Below are 20,186 nucleotides of genomic sequence, written 5' to 3' on the forward strand. Positions count from 1 at the left end.
GGGGTCACAGTTCAAGATTGAAGAAGCCGCAAGTCCAGAAAACCGTGAGGGCAAACTTTTTCGGAGTAAGGGTTGTAAACTCTTGGAACAATCTACCAGAGAGTGTTGTGACGGCACCGAGTGTGAGCTCTTTCAAGACAAGACTTGACCAACACTGGAGCGGGTTCAGGTACATTCAGGAGCCGGTACATGCCCAGTATTTGCCAACAGTGCATGACAGAGACGTGGCCGATCGCCCGGGCGGCTAGCGAGCCGATCCTTAGGTGAAGAAGATAAATGAAAAGGAAAAGTAATCAGAGACGTGACCGATCGCCCGGGCGGCTAGCGAGCCGATCTTTTGTTGAAGAAGATAAATGAAAAGGAAAAATAATCAGAGACGTGACCGATCGCCCGGGCGGCTAGCGAGCCGATCAGTGGCGAATAGGATAAAAGTAACAGTAAAGCACTTGCTTGTCGCTAGTGTCCAGGGTTCAATCCACAGTTTTTGTCAAGGATGCTGTGACCCAACCAAACAGCGCTAGTTTTTTCCAGGCCCTTAAAAAATAACAAAGTACAGTTCGAACCCCTGAACGGCGAGTGAACTGATAAAATAAAATAAAAATATTAGAGAATACAGAAATATAGTACATCATTTACTTATTATTTATGTTATTTGGATATTAAAATTAAACAGTTCAATAATTTACACTAAAATAATCTACATATTTGCAATATATATTATTTTATTGACGTAACCCCTATCACCTGCACCAGAGGCCACAGAGCAGCAGGTCCAGGGAGCCAAGTGGTGAACATGGCTGAGTGGAGGGACCCGTCCTTCACTATAGTCGAGTATATGGCGGACCACAGTGGCTATGAGTGTGGCTACTGTAAAAATAAGAACACAAATTTTAGTCATGGTAATATTATTTGCAGAACATTGTTTATGCTTAACATTGCAACAAGTGTTTACCTGCACTGAGTGTTTGGTCATGGGGCTATATTACTGTACATAGATAAGATGTGAAAATTGATCTCACAAGGTGTTATTTGTAGGACTAAATATGTGTATTACAGTGTATATTTAACTTTTCCCCAGAAGAATGGATGAGATACCGTATATAGGAGGAATGCACCATCCAGGGAATAAGTGGGTGCTCCTGGAATTTTCATGTAGTGACGGTGTTCTTACCTTTAAGAGACCTACACTGTTCCAAGATTGACCCATGTAATTTGGGAATTCAAAATTATGGTGTGTGTGTGAGTGGTTCCAGAAGTCATGCTTGGCATTTTTATTCACCTCTTGCATGCCTGAACCATCAACTAGCTGACATGTCACCATAGAAATTTTCTTACCTCATGAAAATGACAAAAACGATGAAGAATACAATTGTTGTTATTATCGTTAAAGGTCATGTAGCAAATTTTTGGATTTTAAGATTAGGTTGAAATTATGTTTTTTTCGATGGTTTTGATGTGTATTGAACAACTTCCAAATAGGTGCATGAACAAAATGATAATTTTACCATACAATTTGCATAATATCGCTTTTATGATATTTTCTATCATTTTCCATACACCTTAATTGTAATCGTTTGACCAACAGGGACATTTATGGGTCAATTTATAGCAGTTCTTTCTTTCAGTCCTTTTGTACTGTGCACCGTTCTATCTCTCGGTGTAAGAAATACAGGGTGTCCATAAATGATTACCCTGATTAAAGCATGAGAGCATAATGTTTTTGGGGTAATCATTTATGGACACCCTGTATGTTTTTTTCTGAATGTTTAAATAATTCTAAGACATTTTTCTTCTATGATATTTCTATTACTGAAAGAAATATAACCTAACTTAACCTACCCCTTTTTCTGTGTAAAAAATCATAGAAAATCACCAAAAACAAATCAAACCTAATCTAACCTAACCTTATTTTCCAACAAAAATGTCATAGAAGAAAAAGTCTTAGAATAGAAGAGTTGCCGGTCGGAATTTTTTCGTAAGATGGCAGGTCAATGGGTAAAGAAAACGCTTAAATTCACTGTGGTAATGATTTTTAAAACAAAATGGCCCAAAAAGTGTAAAAAATAAGGGTTAAAGTAGCTTAAAAGTCACGTAACTGTGAAAAGCTTTGTGATTGGTTGTGACGTCACAGGTTGGCTCCAGCTGCCGAGCAGGAGCCCGGAGGCAGCTAGCTTTGGTGTATGTGTTGTTACCAGCAGAAATACAGGACTTGTGACAGAGTGCATTTCTTGTGTTTACTCAGAGCCGACAACTCATCCATTGTTTAAACATTTGGAAAAACATATTTCTAACACCGAGAGATAGAACGATGCACTAATATAAAAAGACCTATTTGTGTGATGGTTCCTTTCATAGAAGAGGCCTTTTGGTAAAGGCAGAGCAAATGGTTAGCACCCAAATGCATTTATATATTTTGTTCATATTTTCCACAGTGGTAATAGTGAAGCAAACAGCTAACACCGGGAGTTATTCAATTAAGTTATTTTTTCCACAGTTGTTCTTGGACGATAGTAGTAATACAAATTATACCACTTTTTATTTTAATTATAAATATACTAATTTTTATTTAATTTTTTCTACTCTATCACCAGTATTGGGCACGGTATGAAGGATGAGGGAAATTGAAGGTTAAACACGACGAAATATTGATCCTATGACACAAAAGTGATGTCTATGTGCTTTGTATGTGAAGAAATTAATTAAGAAATTGATTATTTACCGTAAATATTCAGCTGTAAAATCTTCCGTGTTGTCGCGTGTTGCCTACTGCACTTTGTTTGTTTGTTTGTTTCAGAGCAACAACTGAGCCGCTCGGTCCGACCGTACACTCGCATCCTAACAAAAACGTAAAATTACATCTTGCCGCTTCAAGAAAGTTGCTTTCATTGGTACTACACTTCTCGCCATTGCATTATGTGTGGGATCGTGATGGACATAAACAACAAGATGAAATATTAATAAAAAATTAATGAGAAGTTAACAAACTTCCTGTAGTCTATAAGCCTCCCTTTTCTCTTGATACACTCTTGCAGGCATGAAGGAACTGACTCTGCCAAGTTGTGGATTATGTGTAGGTCTAAATTATTCCACTCCTCACAAATGGCTGCCTCCAGCTTGGGGATGGTATTTGTGTTCTTGCCTTGTAGACGAAGCTTGATAATGCTTCACTTATTTTCTATCGGGTTAAGACCAGGCAAATTGCTTGGCCAATCACCTGTGAAGTCTACCTTACAGTCAACAAGCCATTGTATTACAGATTTTGCTGTGTGACATGGGGTACTGTCCTGCATAAAAACATCAGCGCGGCATTTTTCAAAAGACCCGAGCAAATAATCACAGAGCAGCTCCAAGTAGTTAAATTGGTTCATCATCACATTCCTAGGTAGCACAACAAGATCACCAGTTCCAAAGTACGAGAAGCAACCCCACACCATTAGTAACTCAGGATGCTTAACTGTGCTAAAAGTGAACTTGGGGTCAAGCAAATCACTGTGCACATTAAAAGTACGACTTCCAGTGAAAGAGAACGTTGCCTCGTCGCTTCACAGCGCGTGGTGCCACTTGGTCGTATCCCACTGAGTATTAGCCTTGACAAAAGCAACCCTACACTGCCTTTGGACAAGGGTGAGGAGTGGCTTCTTGCATGTGCGTGGCTGCGAAACTGCAGGTCTTCATTGATGCGGCGGTGAACAATCCTTACAGAAATATCACCGAGAAGTACAGGGTTTTTTCTTTCAATTCCTGTGCTGACCGACGTGAATTAGCATCAACTTGCCTCTTAAAAACAGTTACGTGCGTTGGAAAGTTTTTCGAGCCTTCCCTGGCTGTCCGCTGTGCACTGATATTGCCAAGCCATCATCTCGAAATCGTTTAATCCAAATCTGAACTGATCGTTCACTCACACCAACAACTCTTGATATTTCCTTTACAGGTTTCTTGCCCTTAAGCAGACTAAATAATTGACGCTATCTGCTTTTTTGTTGAATCTTTCCTCTTGCCCATTATGGTAAAAAAAAAAAGCAAAGAAACAATGGGCATTGTGGCAATAAATAAGGGCAATTTCGGGGGGGGGGGTAAAAATCATAAATCTTCGTTCACAAAATTTACGCGGGCAACTGGTGAACATTTTGATTGCTGGCTGACTTCTCCTCGAATCTCCCGTCGCTGCCAGACTTACAATAACTGCCTCAGCCCCAGCTGGCTGGCGTGGAGGGGGAGTGAGACACTTCAGCAAAGATCACTTCCCGTCGGCCACCTCGTGCATAATGCAATGGCGAGGAGTGTAGATATCAAAGTTAGGTAGGTTTTTTTGGTTAGATTGGTTAGGTCAGGTTTTATTAGGTTCTGTACATTGTTGTACTGTTTTTATTATTTACTCTCATCCAAAGAACATCTGTGGGAAAATGAACAAAATCGATCTACTCCTTCTGGTGTTAGCTGTCTGCTCCACCTTTATCTCCACAGTTGTTCTTTACATCATATTAACTAGTAAAATCAATGCAACTTTTTATTTTAATTATTATTTTTATTTTTTTCCTTTTTCTCTACCTATGATCATACATCACCAGCAGTGGACAGGGCATGAAGGATGTAGGAAATTGCAGGGCAAAACATGGCAAAAACCTGATACAGTGGGGTATGCTATAACGAATCTAATTGGTTCTAGAACCTTGTTCGTTATAGCATTCGTTCGTTATAGGATTAATCCGTTCCAGGCCCCCAAATACAACCACTTAACACTGAAAAATATAATATAAAATTTTAAAAATTGTAAAAAAGTGCATAAATATGCATCTAAACCCCTGAAATAAAGAATATCATTAATACTTGTAATAAAAAAACAATAACAGTAAAAAAAAAAAAAAAATTTTAAATAATGTTCGTTGTAGGAGTTTCGTTCGTTATAGCATTCTCAATTTTATAGGTAAAACCGTTCGTTATAGGAATATTCATAGTAGGATCCGTTCGTTATAGCATACCCCAATATGATATTAAAATGATGCCTCTACGTGTTTTGTATGTGAAAAAATTAATTAATTACCGTATATATTCCGCCAAAAAATCTTCTATCAGCACGTGTTATCGTCCGCTCTTTGTTTCTTTCAGTACAACAACTGAGCCGCTCAGTGCGGACGTGCTCTCACGTCCATAAAAAAATCATAAATATTACACCGTGCCACTTCAGGATACCCTGTAGTTGCTTCCATTGGTACCAGAAATAAAATTACGTGTCAATTCTTTTTGCTTAATACCCAGAGCCCCTAGGCTAGGAAGTTAGGTAGGTTTCTTTGGTTAGGTTCTGTGCATTCCCATTTCCTTTTTTGTGTTCACTGTTCAATATCATGGCAAATAGTATCCCAGAAATTTTGGTTCAATTCCATAAGTTATTTCTGGTGCTGACTGTCTCCACGTTTACTGCCCTTTTTTTTTTTGCAAGGTGAAAATAGAAGGTTTGCAACTACAGTAGTATTTAGGAAAGGTTAGGTAGGTTAATTTGGTTCATACTGATTATAATCAGTGTGTATGGTAGTACAGTACTTTAAGAGTGTATTAGTTGCCTAGCGTTTGTGGTGGAATTTGTTACCAGTTTGGAAATATTCGTTCATAAAGTTAATCAACCTAACTTCACCTAACCTAAAATAGCAAAAACATATAAAACTCACATTTTCATCGGAAATGTTTATTTTTTAGCTTTTTTACTTTGATATCAAGTTTGGATCTTTAGGTTCTTTTGTTTTTTCTTTTGTCTAGTTGGGTTAGGTTAGGTTTAAACATAGGGTGGTCCAGGGGGCTCTATGGTAAAATGTCTTAAAGTTGGTACTGTAGTTCAGGAGCATAAAATATGTAGTTAAAATATCCAGGAGGTCCTCAGGTTACGTATGTCTGGCTTATGAACATCCACCAATCCAACCGAGGCCCCACAAAGTTAAACTTTAAATTTACAGTACCGGGTATTTTATTTACCTGATGACTTATTTTTTACTTTCATTTACTGAATTTTTTTATTTTCATTTCTTCTTTTCTCTTAAATTAAAATTAAGTGACTTTAGATGTATATAAGGACTTGGACTATGATATAATGGGATTTTAAACATTGTTCTTTAAGTATGGTATGCACATAGCATATGTGGTTCGACTTAAGAACGTCCGTAGGAATGGAACTCGTACATAACCCGGGGACTGCCTGTACATATTGCTTGTTCAACTTCTCTTCGACCTAACAATTTACAGACATTACCTCACTTGTTCAGATGTGGACATTCACTCGGCATCCGATTAGATCTTATTATTTTTCTAACATAATCTAATAGACGGTTACTTTTTATATAGTTAAGTGTGAATGGTGTCATCTCTACCTCGTTATGTTTTGAAGGTTGAGTACTCAGTTGTCCTGTATCCATATTATCCTTTACAACCCATTGGGCCCTGAGTCAACTTTGGACTTGTTTGGTTTTCTCTCTTGTTTAGTATTACAAGTTGAATAGAAGGCAACTTTCTGTCATCATCATTTTAGTGTTACTTTTTTTTGTAAGGCAACTATGTTTCCTTAGGCATAATAGAATTTAGTTTAATTTGTAGTGTTTTAGTAAGTCACTGAGGGAGTTTTGGGCAATACTGTACAGTATTTTGGAGCCCTCCTGGGTTTCATCTTTTCCTTTATTAGTTTTTATTTTTATTTATGGTCCACATGATTCTCACATTATTTTCTTTTGGAAGTGATTTTCGATTGCCTTTCATAGGACATGTTTCCATTGTTTTGGGAGCATTCTTAAAAATCGGGGATCCAGGATAACACCAGACCTGGTCAGTGAACCACCCAACCCAACCCAACCCTGTAATTCAGGCAGCTGGGTCCAGGTCTACTCAACTGGAACTGAGGCAAAATAGTCAGCTGAATCCTTAATCATGTGGATTTTTAGGGGAAAGGGCCACCATTATGACATAGTGATTTGATTAGCTGTTAACCGGCTCTTGCTAGATCTTTAGCCTTTTACTGCTAATTAAAAACCATCAAGGATAAAACCCATTAGGAAAGAGTTCTTTTCTGTAATAATATTTTCCACAAGGTCCATTATGCAACTGATCATTTTAATTCACCCTAATTTAAATGCATATTACTTCCTTAGGTTGTGTCTGTCTCATAAACTGGGTGTTCTCTTAGCCTCCCTTAAATGTAACCCCTCTTACTGTTAATCTCAACCCAATCTCAGTGTTGTAGCCTATGACAATTTTGGATGAAGGGCTATTATATAAACATACAGTACTGTATCTCAGCTGTAGTGTTCATGCACACACTGTAACTGATCAGGACTAGATGACATACGGTATGACATTATTTTTTGACTCACATTTTGTCTCCCGCCATCACCCACATACATATGCAAATACAGCCACTCCTCGACTTACGACGGGGTTACGGACCCAAATCCAGGTCGTAAGTCGAATTGGCCGTAAGTCGAAAATGCGAAGATAATGCTTAGAAAATCTAAAATGGGTGTCTCTTTTTCTACTCAGCACCACAAAACTCTCATTTTTAAGCATGCCAGCCATTTTAAAGGGAACTACAAACGAAAATTTTGTCAGTACACAGCGCAATCACTAACTTCGGGACTCGAAAATACATAGTAATTTGAAAATTTTTTGGTGCGATTGGGGCGGTCGTATGTCTGGGTGGTTGTAAGTCGAGGAGTAGCTGTACTGTACTACACACAGATACACGCACACTGACAAACTGAAACAAACACACACACACACTCACACATGCATGCAAGCATGTGTACACCCATGCACACACACAACTGTAGCTGCTGGAACAGTAAGTGCACTCTCTAACAGACACATAAGCAGACTGACAAAGAACACCTAGATGTATTTGGATTTAAATGTAGTAAAGTGTTGATGAAGGCTTCCTAAGCCCAAGTACTGTATTAGTATTGATATTTCATGTTTATAAAACATTTGTTCTGATATTAATGTACTTGACTTGGCAGGTATGTGGTCACACCGAATGGGTGTTGGGGATTATCAAGACTTAATTGATCGTGGTTGGCGACGTAGTGGTAAATACTGCTACAAACCAACAATGAACAAAACATGCTGCCCGATGTATACTATCAAGTAAGTTACTCTGTACATTTTGACCTGTGCTTCTATATTTATGAATTTTATGGTTCTATTACTTGTAGCTATTTTAAGTTTTAGCTCTAATTAGCTTTTGATGAGCTGCACATAATAGATCTGCCATACACTCAGGGCTGTTCTCAACAGGAAATATGGGACACAGCACCCACATGAAGTGTCCTGAGCCAGACTCTATGTATGCACAAGGGAATGGGAAAAGCATTTTAGTGGCTGGCGCAGGACTCAGAGTGTTTAATGCACAGAGCTTATTGTAAGGCTCCGCATGACATGGTGGTTGTACAGCATGCAACTGAAAGTTCATGTGAAGCAGGCCTAGCCAACAGTTTACAAGAAGTCCTGGTCATAGTCCTGGAATTTCAAGCTTCAAGGAAACTCGGGGTTCAGGGCAATGAAAGGATATGTTTCTTAAAGTCAGTATTAACCTGCTGAATATAAGCCACAGTTCCAGGATATCTGTGATGCAGTAAGAAGAACAAATGATGTAGGACTGCTATTCCTTCCAGTATGATTAGGCCAAACAGAAACACATGAAGAATGGGAAGCACCAATGAAATCAGCAGCCAAAGAGCAAACCAGGCAGCATTGGTAGTAGGTAGTAGGCAACTATCAAACAGGGAGGTACAGTACTACCGCCTGGGAAGATATTGGAAGCATAATGTGTTGTCTAATGGTAGAGCCTGCTGCCATACGGCATCACAAAAATTTTGACCAAGTTCCAGGTTGCTGATCTGATTTTCTGCCTCATTTACACACAATTGCAGGTCTCAGTTGTTTCTCTTACTATTGACAACACAACACACATATATTATTTCTCACTATTTATTTTAATTTTGTTAATTTTTGTGTTTCTTTATAGTTCTTTATATTATTATTATTGTTATTATTATTATTATTATTACCTGTATTATTATTATTATTATTATTATTACAGTGGTCCCTCGGTTAACGAGCGCCTCGGTTAACGAGATTTCGGTTAACGATTTACCTTCCATAAGATTCTTAACTTCGGTTAACGAGCAATCCCTCGATTAACGAGTTTTTTACGAGCCGACTTCAACATGTTTTCGCTTGCATTTGGCGGTCCACCAGCTGTAGTATTAGTCCGCCAATACAGTAATCTGTTTTAGGGCTTAAATTCCTTACTATATTAGTAAATATCAAGAAGTTTATACTATTCAATAATTTTAAAAGTTTAATATTAACTTTTTTAGTCATTTTAACAATTATTGAACATAATTGAAGGTAAAGAAACTAGTTTCTGGCATGCCATCCAGCCTGTTAACACACCAGACAGGCGTTAGTCTCTCTCTGTTTTCAGTGGAGGTAACATCTTGCTTGAGACTCTCTTCAACTAAACGCTTTTTCTCTGTGTTTCCAAGCAAATTATTGGACCTTTTGAAATATATTTTACATATTGACAATATATAATGCAGTGCAGTGTTGATTTAAAGAAAATAATCTTGAAATACACCAAGAGAACTAAAATTTTATGGGTGAAATGGTGCCATGGGGTGACTTCTCTTCCACCCCAATGTCTTCTCTTCTTCCTTCTCCTCCACCCCCATTCTAATTCCCATCATCATCATCATCCAGGAGACTTCTACATACACACCTCAAAGTAAGTGTACTTTTCTACCTTTTTTGTTGAATTTAGGCAATTTTCGGTGAGCTGGAACCAATTACCCAAAAACCCATTGAAACAATGGTTTCGGTTAACGAGTTTTTCGGTTAACGAGCAACCTGCTGGAACGGATTGTGCTCGTTAACCGAGGGACCACTGTATTATTATTATTATTATTATTATTACAGTGTTATTATTATTATTATTATCATTATTTTATTATTTTTATTTACTATGGATTATTGTTATTTTATATCTAATTTTGTATTTTATTATAAATTTTATTTACGATGAATTACGTACCTGTATTATTATTATTATTATTATTATTATTATTATTATTATTATTATTATTATTATTATTATTATTATTATTACAGTTTGCCCCCCCCCCCAAGGCCCCAATGTGGGTCAGTGACCTGTGCCTAGGTGGGCTAATCTCCGTAAAAAAAAAGTAGATGAAGTTCTAGCCAACAGAATGCTAATAAAGGCTACTTTCAGAGGGTAGTAATCAGCCTTATCCACTGAAGCTTTATCAGTATGATATTTAGCAAGTAAAGGAAGGCCTCTGTAAACAGCATGTACAGGGTATGTGAGGGGAGAAATTCAAGTGTTCTTAAATACATGATCACAGAACAGAAAGCCAGAGGAGTATTTATGTGAGGAATTTTTAAAAGATTTCTTTTGTGATGTAGGGTGCACTCTTATTTTAGTGCTGTTTCTGATCATATACAGTAGCAGTTGGTCTATACAGATGGTTTTATACGGTTCTGAATTTTCTTGTAAGATGAGTAAGGGTGGATTAAATTTTACATGAATCCCTGTGACTTTCAGATATGGATTTTTTTTTTATTGTCTTTTGTACAGAGTTGGCAGAGTTGTAAAGTAACTAAGTAAATTTACTTGAGTACTCAAGTAAAAATTTTGGGATTTACTTTTTAAAAAGTAATCAAATTTTTCAGTACTTTTACTTAAGTATGGTTTTATTATACTTTTATGGTCCATACTTCACTTTAACGACTAATTGGTACCACGAAGATGGTCGTTAAAGTGAAAATCATTAATGTGGTGAATATAGTTTGCATGCTAAATGGGTCAATTTAGTACCAGCCCTCAGACACTTTCACCCTGTATAACCCTAATAAACCCCACAAAAAATTACAACCACTTATTCACACACATTAATACTGCATGTATACTAAATGACTAATAATAACTAACCTTTAGACTCTCATTGAACTGCTTAATGAGACGGTTTGCTGTCATACGAGACAGGGGAGTGGTGTTAGTGCCCCCCTGCTCCTGCCCCCCCACACTCTCATATTGCACTGCTTCCCCATCACCACCACCAACTGATCCTTCAGTCTCAAAGTCAGTGAAGTCTGGTAAATCATTAAACAGATCACACACAGGTAAATCTTGAACATTATCAACTTACGCTACTGTGTTAAAATGTATTGTTAGTGTGTTGAGGTGTCGCATTTCATTGCTGTCGTTATTATGATGAATCGTTTATGTGAAACGCATTAAAGTGAAGTATGTTCTGTCCTCCAATACAATGGAAAAATCAAAAAGCGTTACTCGTTCCATCCCAAACAATAGAGTTTTAAATATCCATTCACAGGACAATCTTGGAAGCTAACCAATCATATGTGTTCTTTCATATTGTTTCATCTATGTGCCCAAGCAATGAACACAGAGTTTAAGCTCCCAAGCCTCCCTTTCCACCATTTCCTTGTTTGGTGCTACAGAGGCAACAATCATCCACAAACTCCTCAACTGGAGGAGCTTGATAGCTACTTGGTTGCCCATGGGATGGAATGGAGCTACTGAGGTTTTTCCTGGCATTATGTGACTTATCTCTCAAGCTTAACATCCCACTACCTGCATCTGCTGTTTGTGAGCATCTGTTGAGTCATGCTGGGCTTATATTTAAGGCTAAAAGATCCTGATTGGACAGCCTTAATTTTGAGAAACAGTTATTGATTACTCTCAATAGAAAGATTTGTAAGTAAACGTGTGTAATGTTATGGGTTTTATTTTTATCTTTAGTTAACTAATTTTTATAATTTACTGTGGATTTATTTTAATATTTGAGATGATTAATAATTTTCTTGTTATGTTTTACATTCATTACTTGAGTACTTAATGAATGAGATACTTTTTTACTTCTACAAGTACTTGAGTACATTGAACTGTGGATATATTTACTTCGACTTGGGTAACATTTTGCCAATGCAACAATACATTTGCTTAAGTAACAAAGTCCAATACTTTTTACAACTCTATTGATTGACTGCAAATTATAGCCCAAAGACAGTGAAAAGTTCTATACAGTATATAAACTGCTATTGGAGTTACAGATACTGTAATGCAGTTTGTGTTTTTGATTGTTTTACTGTACTGTATTGTGTTTAGTGATTTAACATATACTGTATCTGGTATCAGACTTATTTTTTACTAGCTGATTATTTCCCCAGATGTGATGCCCTAGAATTGAAATTAAGCAAGTCACAGAAAAAAATACTCAAGCGCATGCACCGATACCTGAGTTATGGGGATATGAAGGAAGACCAAACCATAGGAAGTGGTGAGTAACCAGGGTAATACTTCTGGTTGAAAATGGTTTTTATCTCTATATAACCACTTTACTCAGTTCATAGATGGTGAAGCTGTAATGTTGAATTGGTCCATACCAAAATTACCTTAATTTCTTCACTGTAGATTTCAAGTTTAGATCTAATTGATTGTTCTTTTAATATAGAATATTTGTTTCTCATCAATTCTGTGCCCAAATTGCAAGTTCAAAACTGTACCTTTATTATACACAGAAAAAATTACTAGATACCTGTTTAGGCCAATATTTTAAAGGCAAACTAAATCAAGGTTTGCAAAAATTATTGTACACATGTCCTTTGATATACAGTCTTCCCTTGCACATTATTCCAATTGTACAGTTTGTCTTTCAACACCAAAAATTCATAGTTGATATTGTCTATATTTCAGTTATGAATGTCTGCAACTTTTGAACCTAAACTATGACATATCTCTTCTACTGGATTCAACCCTGACTTTAAAAAGGTCTAGTGTGGGTTGTATCTCTCGTGAATGACCTGTCAGCTACACATAGCCACCTAATCAAATTGTGACTTAAATAGATATCTGCCTGGGGGGGATAGATGGAAACCAATATTCAAGCCCTATACAGGAAGAGAGGAATACAGCATTTAAGTATTTACGTGTATTAGAAAATGAAAAGCTCAGCTTTGGTATCATGCTAGTGGAAGGTTGTGTATTTTTTTATTAAAAGTTGATTGAAGAGCAAATGAATTTCTGGAAAAGCGTAATACAGTACAGGTATTATTGTATGTCTGGTGAAATATTTTTGAAGGTGAAAGCAGGAAAGTCATGGAAGGTGAATAGCGTTCTGAAAATTTGTGAAGAGGAGGAAGAAGTATAACATTGCTGTAGTCAAGGATGGCTGATACTGAACCTTTTCTAGTTTCCGTGGTTATTACGATATCTTTGTCCAGACTCTCATCTTGTGACTTGTATTTCCTGTCTGTAACTTTTGATTATTTCCTGTGGTCTTCCTATTTCTCATCTGTTGTGAATGTTAAGATGGCCTCTAGGTTATTTCACAAAGAGAGTGTATGGTAGTAAATTAATTAATATGCGCCTTATACTAATTTCAGACAGCTCAACGAGCACAATGGGAAATTCAGAGTTTGTAACTCCAAAATTTGAAAGCAAGCGAGATCTATCCTCTGTCACACTTTCAACAAATGATATAAACACAACAAGGAGTGAGTATTATGTCAGACTTTTTTTAAACTAGTCCCAATATAATATTTGCATTAGTTTTACTTGCAATTTTACCTTCTAAATTTGAAGTCATTTTGCTAAATTTCCAATGCAATTCGTCCATTTAAATAATTATGAACATTATTTTTCAACAGATATAGGTTCTTTTGCTATAGAAACAAATGATGGCAATATGAATAGTAATAAGACACCTGTAAATACTGAGACACAGAAGAGCATTTGTGTACCTGAAGAAGAAACTGCAGGAGGTGCTAGTCAAGACCTCAAAGCAGGAAGTACCGGTACCCGCAGCAAACCTCTGAAAGCAGGTGCAGGTGAGTTGTTATATTCTCTTTGCTTTTCCATATACAGTAAACTTCTTCTAACCCATCAAAGTCAGGATAGATAGTGCACCAGGGTATTTAGAACACCATCTGGATAGTCTACCCTAATACCCATAACAATAATATTGAGCCAACCACTTAGTTGTCATATCACGATGATAGTACATTATAAAAACTACGCAGCTTACAAAACTTAATTATTGTAATACAATATCAGGATTAACACTACATGTGTTACAGTTCAAACCTCCCTGGTCCTTAATTCCATGGTCTGGCATGAATTTTTCGTGTCATGTATCGTTTTGTATTTTTATGCTTCTGGTACATGTTTCCTAGTGCCAATGCCTTAAAATTGTGTTAACAATGACAACTCCACCAATACATATGTTACAATAGCTTATTTATCGTTTATACTCAAGTACAGTAAAGCCTCGAGTTACGATGGAAATGTGTCCTCCAATATTGTGGTGTAAGGTGAATCGTCGTATCGTGAATCATTAATTACCAGTAAAATAAAACAATTATAATGAGATGTGTTCCCAAGTATGACCTTTTCATATATTTTGTGTGTGTTTTTTTACCCCCTTTTCCACCAAAACAGTGAAATTAATGAAAAATAACAATTAAATTTTTAGATAATATTTATTAATGCATTTTATACAATATAAATCACTTATAATACAGTGGATCCTGCATTGACGAGCAGGGGTAGAAATTCACATACGCCCGGTCGCCCGAGGTGACCAAAATATCATAAGGGCAACAAGATTTTACTATTTTGCTGGTCTGGGATCCCCCGGTGGGCGAGTGGGCCGATGACAGTGGTAAGACACACTCAACTTGTATAATTTTTGATTCAGTAATATATTGACCACCCGTGGTTCGGAAAATTCTATGTTCTAGCTCTGGTTAGGTCCTGAGGGTGCCGGATTGGAGAGGTTCAACCTTTACTGTAATAAAATCATGTGCTGGGAAACTAGTTAAATGTATGTATGTGTAATAATAATAATAATAATTAACGGTTTATCGAAAAAGTTCTGCAGCCCGAAGGCTGAAAATATGCATTGGACATAAATGACTTATTACATACATTGGTGGTTTAACAAAAGCTTTCATTAGAGAAAGGTAAAGGAACATACAGTGAACATACAGATTAATGTTTACAGAGGAGGTCACATAGATCTTGTACGCTGAAGTGTTGAACAGCAGACATGTAGTGTAGTAACTCCCTCACAGATGGTGTTATGAGGGGCATCATGTGGTATGTGCGTGTGTTTAAAACAGTAAATCCCTCACAGTTTGAACTTAAACATTATATAATTCAACTTTCAGACACTTTAGGGTTATTGGACATAGTACAGTTCAGGAATACCTCACTATTCGCAACCCCACTTATCTGCAATTGACACTTTAACACCCCTTATTTGATATTTGCAAATCATATCCCGCTTATTAGCAAATGAAAAATTACAATAACCTTTGGTAATATTTGAAACTGCACAGGCTAGCTGCAGCTCTCATATTCCGCTGTAAGGCTCACTTCACATGAGCGTGTTTTTTCCCACACATGAGGACCCACTCTGTTTAGATATTAATGATAATCGGTGGGACCATTTACACATAGCATGCGCAATGGGGTACAGTACTTCAGACAAGCTAGTTTAAATGTTTACACTCGTTTACAAATGTCATACACACACACACACTCTCACTCACTCACTCACTAACTCACACATGCCCACATGCTCACTCACTAACTCACACATGCCCACACGCTCACTCGTTCACAGTGTTTATTTTATATTGTTTTTGTAGTTCTTTTATTGCATTATATGGAGTGTTCTTGTACATGTATATAAAAAAATGTATTGTTATAAAATAAGATATATGGGTGTGTATGTGTGGACTTGGCATGTCACCAAGTTAGACTGTCCCTGTAGTTACATCTCCCTACTTTTCCCTTTACCAGTCAAGGCTGTGTTATTGTTATTTTTGAACTCGTAATTTCGGGTGGATATACATCATTTTCTAAAAAAAAAAATTGTTTACATGCACACAGTTGTTCATAAAGATTTTTTTTTTTTTTTTGCACCCCTCTACATCCTGTGTAAGGTGAAGTGCAGAAGCATTTACAGCATCCAACAGGGAAGCATGCTAAGTTCATGCTTGCCTTTATGTCTCATGAGTTAAGGGCGTAAAAGCCTGAAGGGTCAAGGGCGTAGAAGCCTGAAGAGTCAATGGTTTTTGTCATCAAGTTATTGGAAGCTCCAACAACTTTCCCTGAATACGAATTCGCAACTTTCGATTTACAACAGGTACCTACATTACTGCTAGGTGAACAGGGACTAATGGGGGCTAGGAAGTATGTCCAAACAACTTTTCCACTGGCCCGGGAATCGAACCCGTGATATCTCGCTTGCAAGGCAAGAGCGGTACCGTTCTACCATCGGCGTCCCTTCATACAGAATGTGTAAAAAAAAATGAAATGAAATGATTGTCATAAGGACAAAAACATAAAGAGACTAAACATTTCTTACGTCTGCAGGAGTTAGTGTGCGGATTGTGGGAGGGGAAGGGGGTGCAGCATCGGGATCTCAGCCACCCCCTACCAGGCCTAGCTGTGAGTGGCATTATTGTTATTTTTCAGCTTGTAATTTTGGGTAGATGTATTTTTTATTTATTTATTTTTTTTTTTATAACTGTTACATGAACACACTCGTTTAAACAGAATGTGCAAAAAAAAATAAGAATAAAGGAAATGATTATCATAAGATAGAAAATATAAAGGGAATAAACATTTCTTATGTGTACGGAACTTAGCGTGCGGATCGTGAGAGGAGGAGGGAACAGTGTTGGGGATCTCAGCTGTTTGACTCTCCCAGCCCCACATGTCCATTGTAGTATAATTTTTTATTTATTCCTCACATTTACCAGTACTACAATATACACACAACCCTGGTCCCGAATATGTGGTGAAAGTTGCCGGCTGGGAACGCATCCCCCCCCCCATTTACTTTAATTCTTATGGGTAAATTTGCCCTAATATTCACAAATTCGTTATCCACAATGAATTTTAGGAACTCATCCTTTGCGATAACTGGGGTATTCCTGTATATCTATAATTTTAGAAAAAGTTTTATCAGATATCCACAATAAAGTATCTGTGGCCTATATGGTGATCTCACACATGAGCAATGTGTGATATGGGTTGCTGCCCTAGACTTCACACAGATATAATGTGCAAGATTCTCATAGGAACAGAACCAAGATTGTTTCATACATATATTATGTGTTTCTGTCTCTAATACAACACTTATGCATCTCATTCTTTTTTTATGTTACAGAGAGAGGGGAGAGGCACTGACTTACTAAATACACTCATTTCATGTTAGAATTTGTTTCTTGAACAAGAAATTCTTGTTCAAATAAACACTAGGTATACAGTAGTTAAATGTCAGTGAAATTAATTAATTTGATTTTTGCATTTTAGGTCCAAATCCCAACAAGCCGCCTTGTCGAAAAGCCAAAGATATCCGTAGGGAACGTAGGGAAGCTAAACGTGCCAAATTTGCCCATGAAGCAGTGGCCAGAGGTGAGTCTCCCATGCAGACAAAAGAGACAAAGTCATCTACCAACCAAAAAACTCTGGAAGATTATATAAATGAACCTCTCCCTGAAAATCCTGCTCATACTCTTGAGGTATGTTGATGCTGCAGTTTAAGTCAATTGTTTCCATGTATCTGTGTTTTGTTGCAAAAAATGTGTTAGACATAGTGGATTAGCTGTGATGAAACCTAGACTAGTGTAATTCTTGTGAAATTTAAATGTTTTACTTAATTCTGAAGGTACGGTACTTATGCAAGTTTTGCAGTTTTCCTCACTAAATCCACATAATGGAGATAGTGAAGTAGGAGTGGTACATGTCCTAAATACATTGTCAAGTGTTTGTGGTGGGATACTTTTTTATAATTCTTATTCTATGATACATGTGGTAGTGATTTGTGTTGTTAACCCTTTCATTAATACCTCCCCAATCTCCAGTGTGTCCTAAAGTCAACTTACCCCACACTTTACAGTTGCCCCTTCCTGAAAGCCTACCAAGGGAAATTTTAACCTGTGTAAGTAGGCCTAAGCATCTGAATTCTAAAACATAATCAATCCCAGAATTTTCAGTTAAATGATCCTCGACCTGTGATAAAGTCAGTTGAGGATGATTATTTAATTTTTGGGAACAACAGGTAAACTGTTGCCTATTTTAGATCAGGGCAAGAAACCCTTCTCCCACCCAGTAGGAAAGGTTTTTATTCATGAATAAGCATGATTCTAGTGCTGCATTGAATTTGTCACCATGAAGATTGTGTTCCCTCTGGTGTTTAAAGCAGCTTGTTGAATTTCAGCCCCTGAGGAGGAAGGATTATTTCATTTCTTTTGTCCCATACCTTTCATAGGTCAGTCTTAAACCAAGTTGGAAGTTCTCACCAAAGAAGCAGACTCCTGCCATTAGGTCTGAATGCATTCAGCAGCTAGAGGATTACCTTAACTTTCTAACAGTGCTAGTTCATTGAAGGATAGTCAAACAAAATCAGATTCTCATGTTCATATACTTAGTTATTAAATAGGTAAGTTTACAAAGGCTAGTTGGGAATTGAATCCTTGAGTATCTGCTTGTGAGGCAAATGCTTTACCAACTGATCTACTGGCATGTGACTGGATCATAATTTGGCATGGTGTTTTTATTTCTGGATTTTTACTATACCAAATTCCTTTAAGTTTTTTGTCTTTTATGGACATGGGATCTGACCATCTTCTTTTTTAAAATCTTGTGTAATTGTAATACTCAAAAAAGTGTGGTGCTTTTCTTTTATGAATGATTCATATACAGGCAGTTCCTGAATTACGACCTTTCAACTTAGGATCATCGCAAATTTTTTAAATTTAAATCACATTTTTCGGATTGGAGTCTGCCCCAATTAGTCTGATTTATCAAAGTTCTACTGTACTTCCTTTTCCATTCTCGTGTTGTTTAATTAAGTTATATCTTACAGTAAAAGCAGCTGGCAACTACTGTATTGTGTGCCAATGTTGTGTGCTTGATAAACCACTTATTATAGTTCTACAAATATTTAAACTTTTTTGCTTATGTTGGAGATGCTGGTGTGGACAGTACATTTTGGAGGCTGTGGTGGACAGTATCCCAAGTGTTTGAAAATGATACACATACCACTCTGAGTTGAATGCAGGAAATGATGTGTATTACGGTATACATATAAATAAATAAATTAATAATATGTTACACTTCATTAACACCCAGGTTAAATTAGTTCGTTCACAACCAAGCAGTGCTGAGTTTCTGCGAACTTTCAAGACGGCTCACCAAGTGTATGAAAGGTACCAGGTTAACATCCATGGAGACACTCCAGACAGGTGTTCTGAGTCACAGTATAAGAGGTTCCTGTGTAATTCACCACTTGAGGTATTACACCCATATGTGCATGGAGTCAAGGAGGTTAAGGAGAAGAAAAAAGCCAAGAAGACTTTAACTCATTTAGATTTATCTTTTCATGTACAGGTATAATATTTTCAAATTTGTCTTCATAATATAAAGATGTCTAACTGTTTAGTTTCAGTGTTTTATCTCAGTATCAGTTTTCTCCCTGGTTCTTTATCTTCTCCAGTCCTCGTTTACTCCTGTAATTATCTACTAACATTTTTCTTTTCCATTTGTGGCAACTTGTTGGGGCCTGTCGACCAGGAAGCTGCATTTACTCGTAATTTCAGTTGTCGTCATTCACCGTACCATTATTTTCTCTATTAAACAGGCTAACCTTAAGTTTGTAAGTTAGTCTATGGATAAAAGGTAATGATGGTAGCCTATGCAAAATGTATGATCAGTAAAAAGTAATTATTGTAAAGAATTCATGAATAAGAAATCATTGGCTTTATTTGGTTACTGATAATTGAAAAAGTACAGTATTATATAAGTTGGAAGAGAGAAAATATGTAAATAAGATTAATTTGATGGTTGATATTCATCTCTCTCATCAGTTAAAGCTTAGGGAGCTTCTTGTAGAAACTACTACTACACACACATTTCTTCATTTTCTCCTGCACATCATAACGTGATCCAATTTCCAAAATATACCTTTTAAGTTATCCTTTTATGATGCTGTCATAAATGTAAACTAAATACACTACTATAAATAACATAACTGAAGTAACATTTTTATATTGTACCAAAATTGGAAACAGCACATAACCCAGGTGATTAGTTGCTG

The 20,186-nt window shown here is 36.8% G+C and overlaps 1 protein-coding gene across 4 annotated transcripts in view; it reads left to right on the forward strand.

The window, feature by feature from the left end:
• Positions 1 to 755: 755 nt before the first annotated feature.
• The window catches only part of LOC121859420 (arginyl-tRNA--protein transferase 1-like), a 33,040-nt gene continuing 13,609 nt past the window's right edge, over positions 756 to 20,186 (forward strand). For 2 of the 4 annotated variants that reach the window (XM_042356214.1, XM_042356216.1), the window contains exons 1-7: positions 756 to 899; positions 7,992 to 8,118; positions 12,244 to 12,353; positions 13,459 to 13,569; positions 13,723 to 13,902; positions 16,457 to 16,531; positions 17,402 to 17,610. In XM_042356214.1, the coding sequence (XP_042212148.1) occupies positions 794 to 899; positions 7,992 to 8,118; positions 12,244 to 12,353; positions 13,459 to 13,569; positions 13,723 to 13,902; positions 16,457 to 16,531; positions 17,402 to 17,610 (918 nt within the window). In that variant the 5' untranslated portion in view covers positions 756 to 793. Of the gene's footprint in view, positions 900 to 7,991; positions 8,119 to 12,243; positions 12,354 to 13,458; positions 13,570 to 13,722; positions 13,903 to 16,456; positions 16,532 to 17,401; positions 17,611 to 19,222; positions 19,385 to 20,186 lie in introns of all 4 variants that reach the window. The other 2 variants (XM_042356213.1, XM_042356215.1) reach the window with 2 other exon arrangements.

The sequence above is a fragment of the Homarus americanus genome, unplaced genomic scaffold, assembly GCF_018991925.1.
Source record: "Homarus americanus isolate GMGI-L3 unplaced genomic scaffold, GMGI_Hamer_2.0 scaffold7626, whole genome shotgun sequence".
In the NCBI taxonomy this organism is placed as follows: Eukaryota; Metazoa; Arthropoda; class Malacostraca; order Decapoda; family Nephropidae; genus Homarus; species Homarus americanus.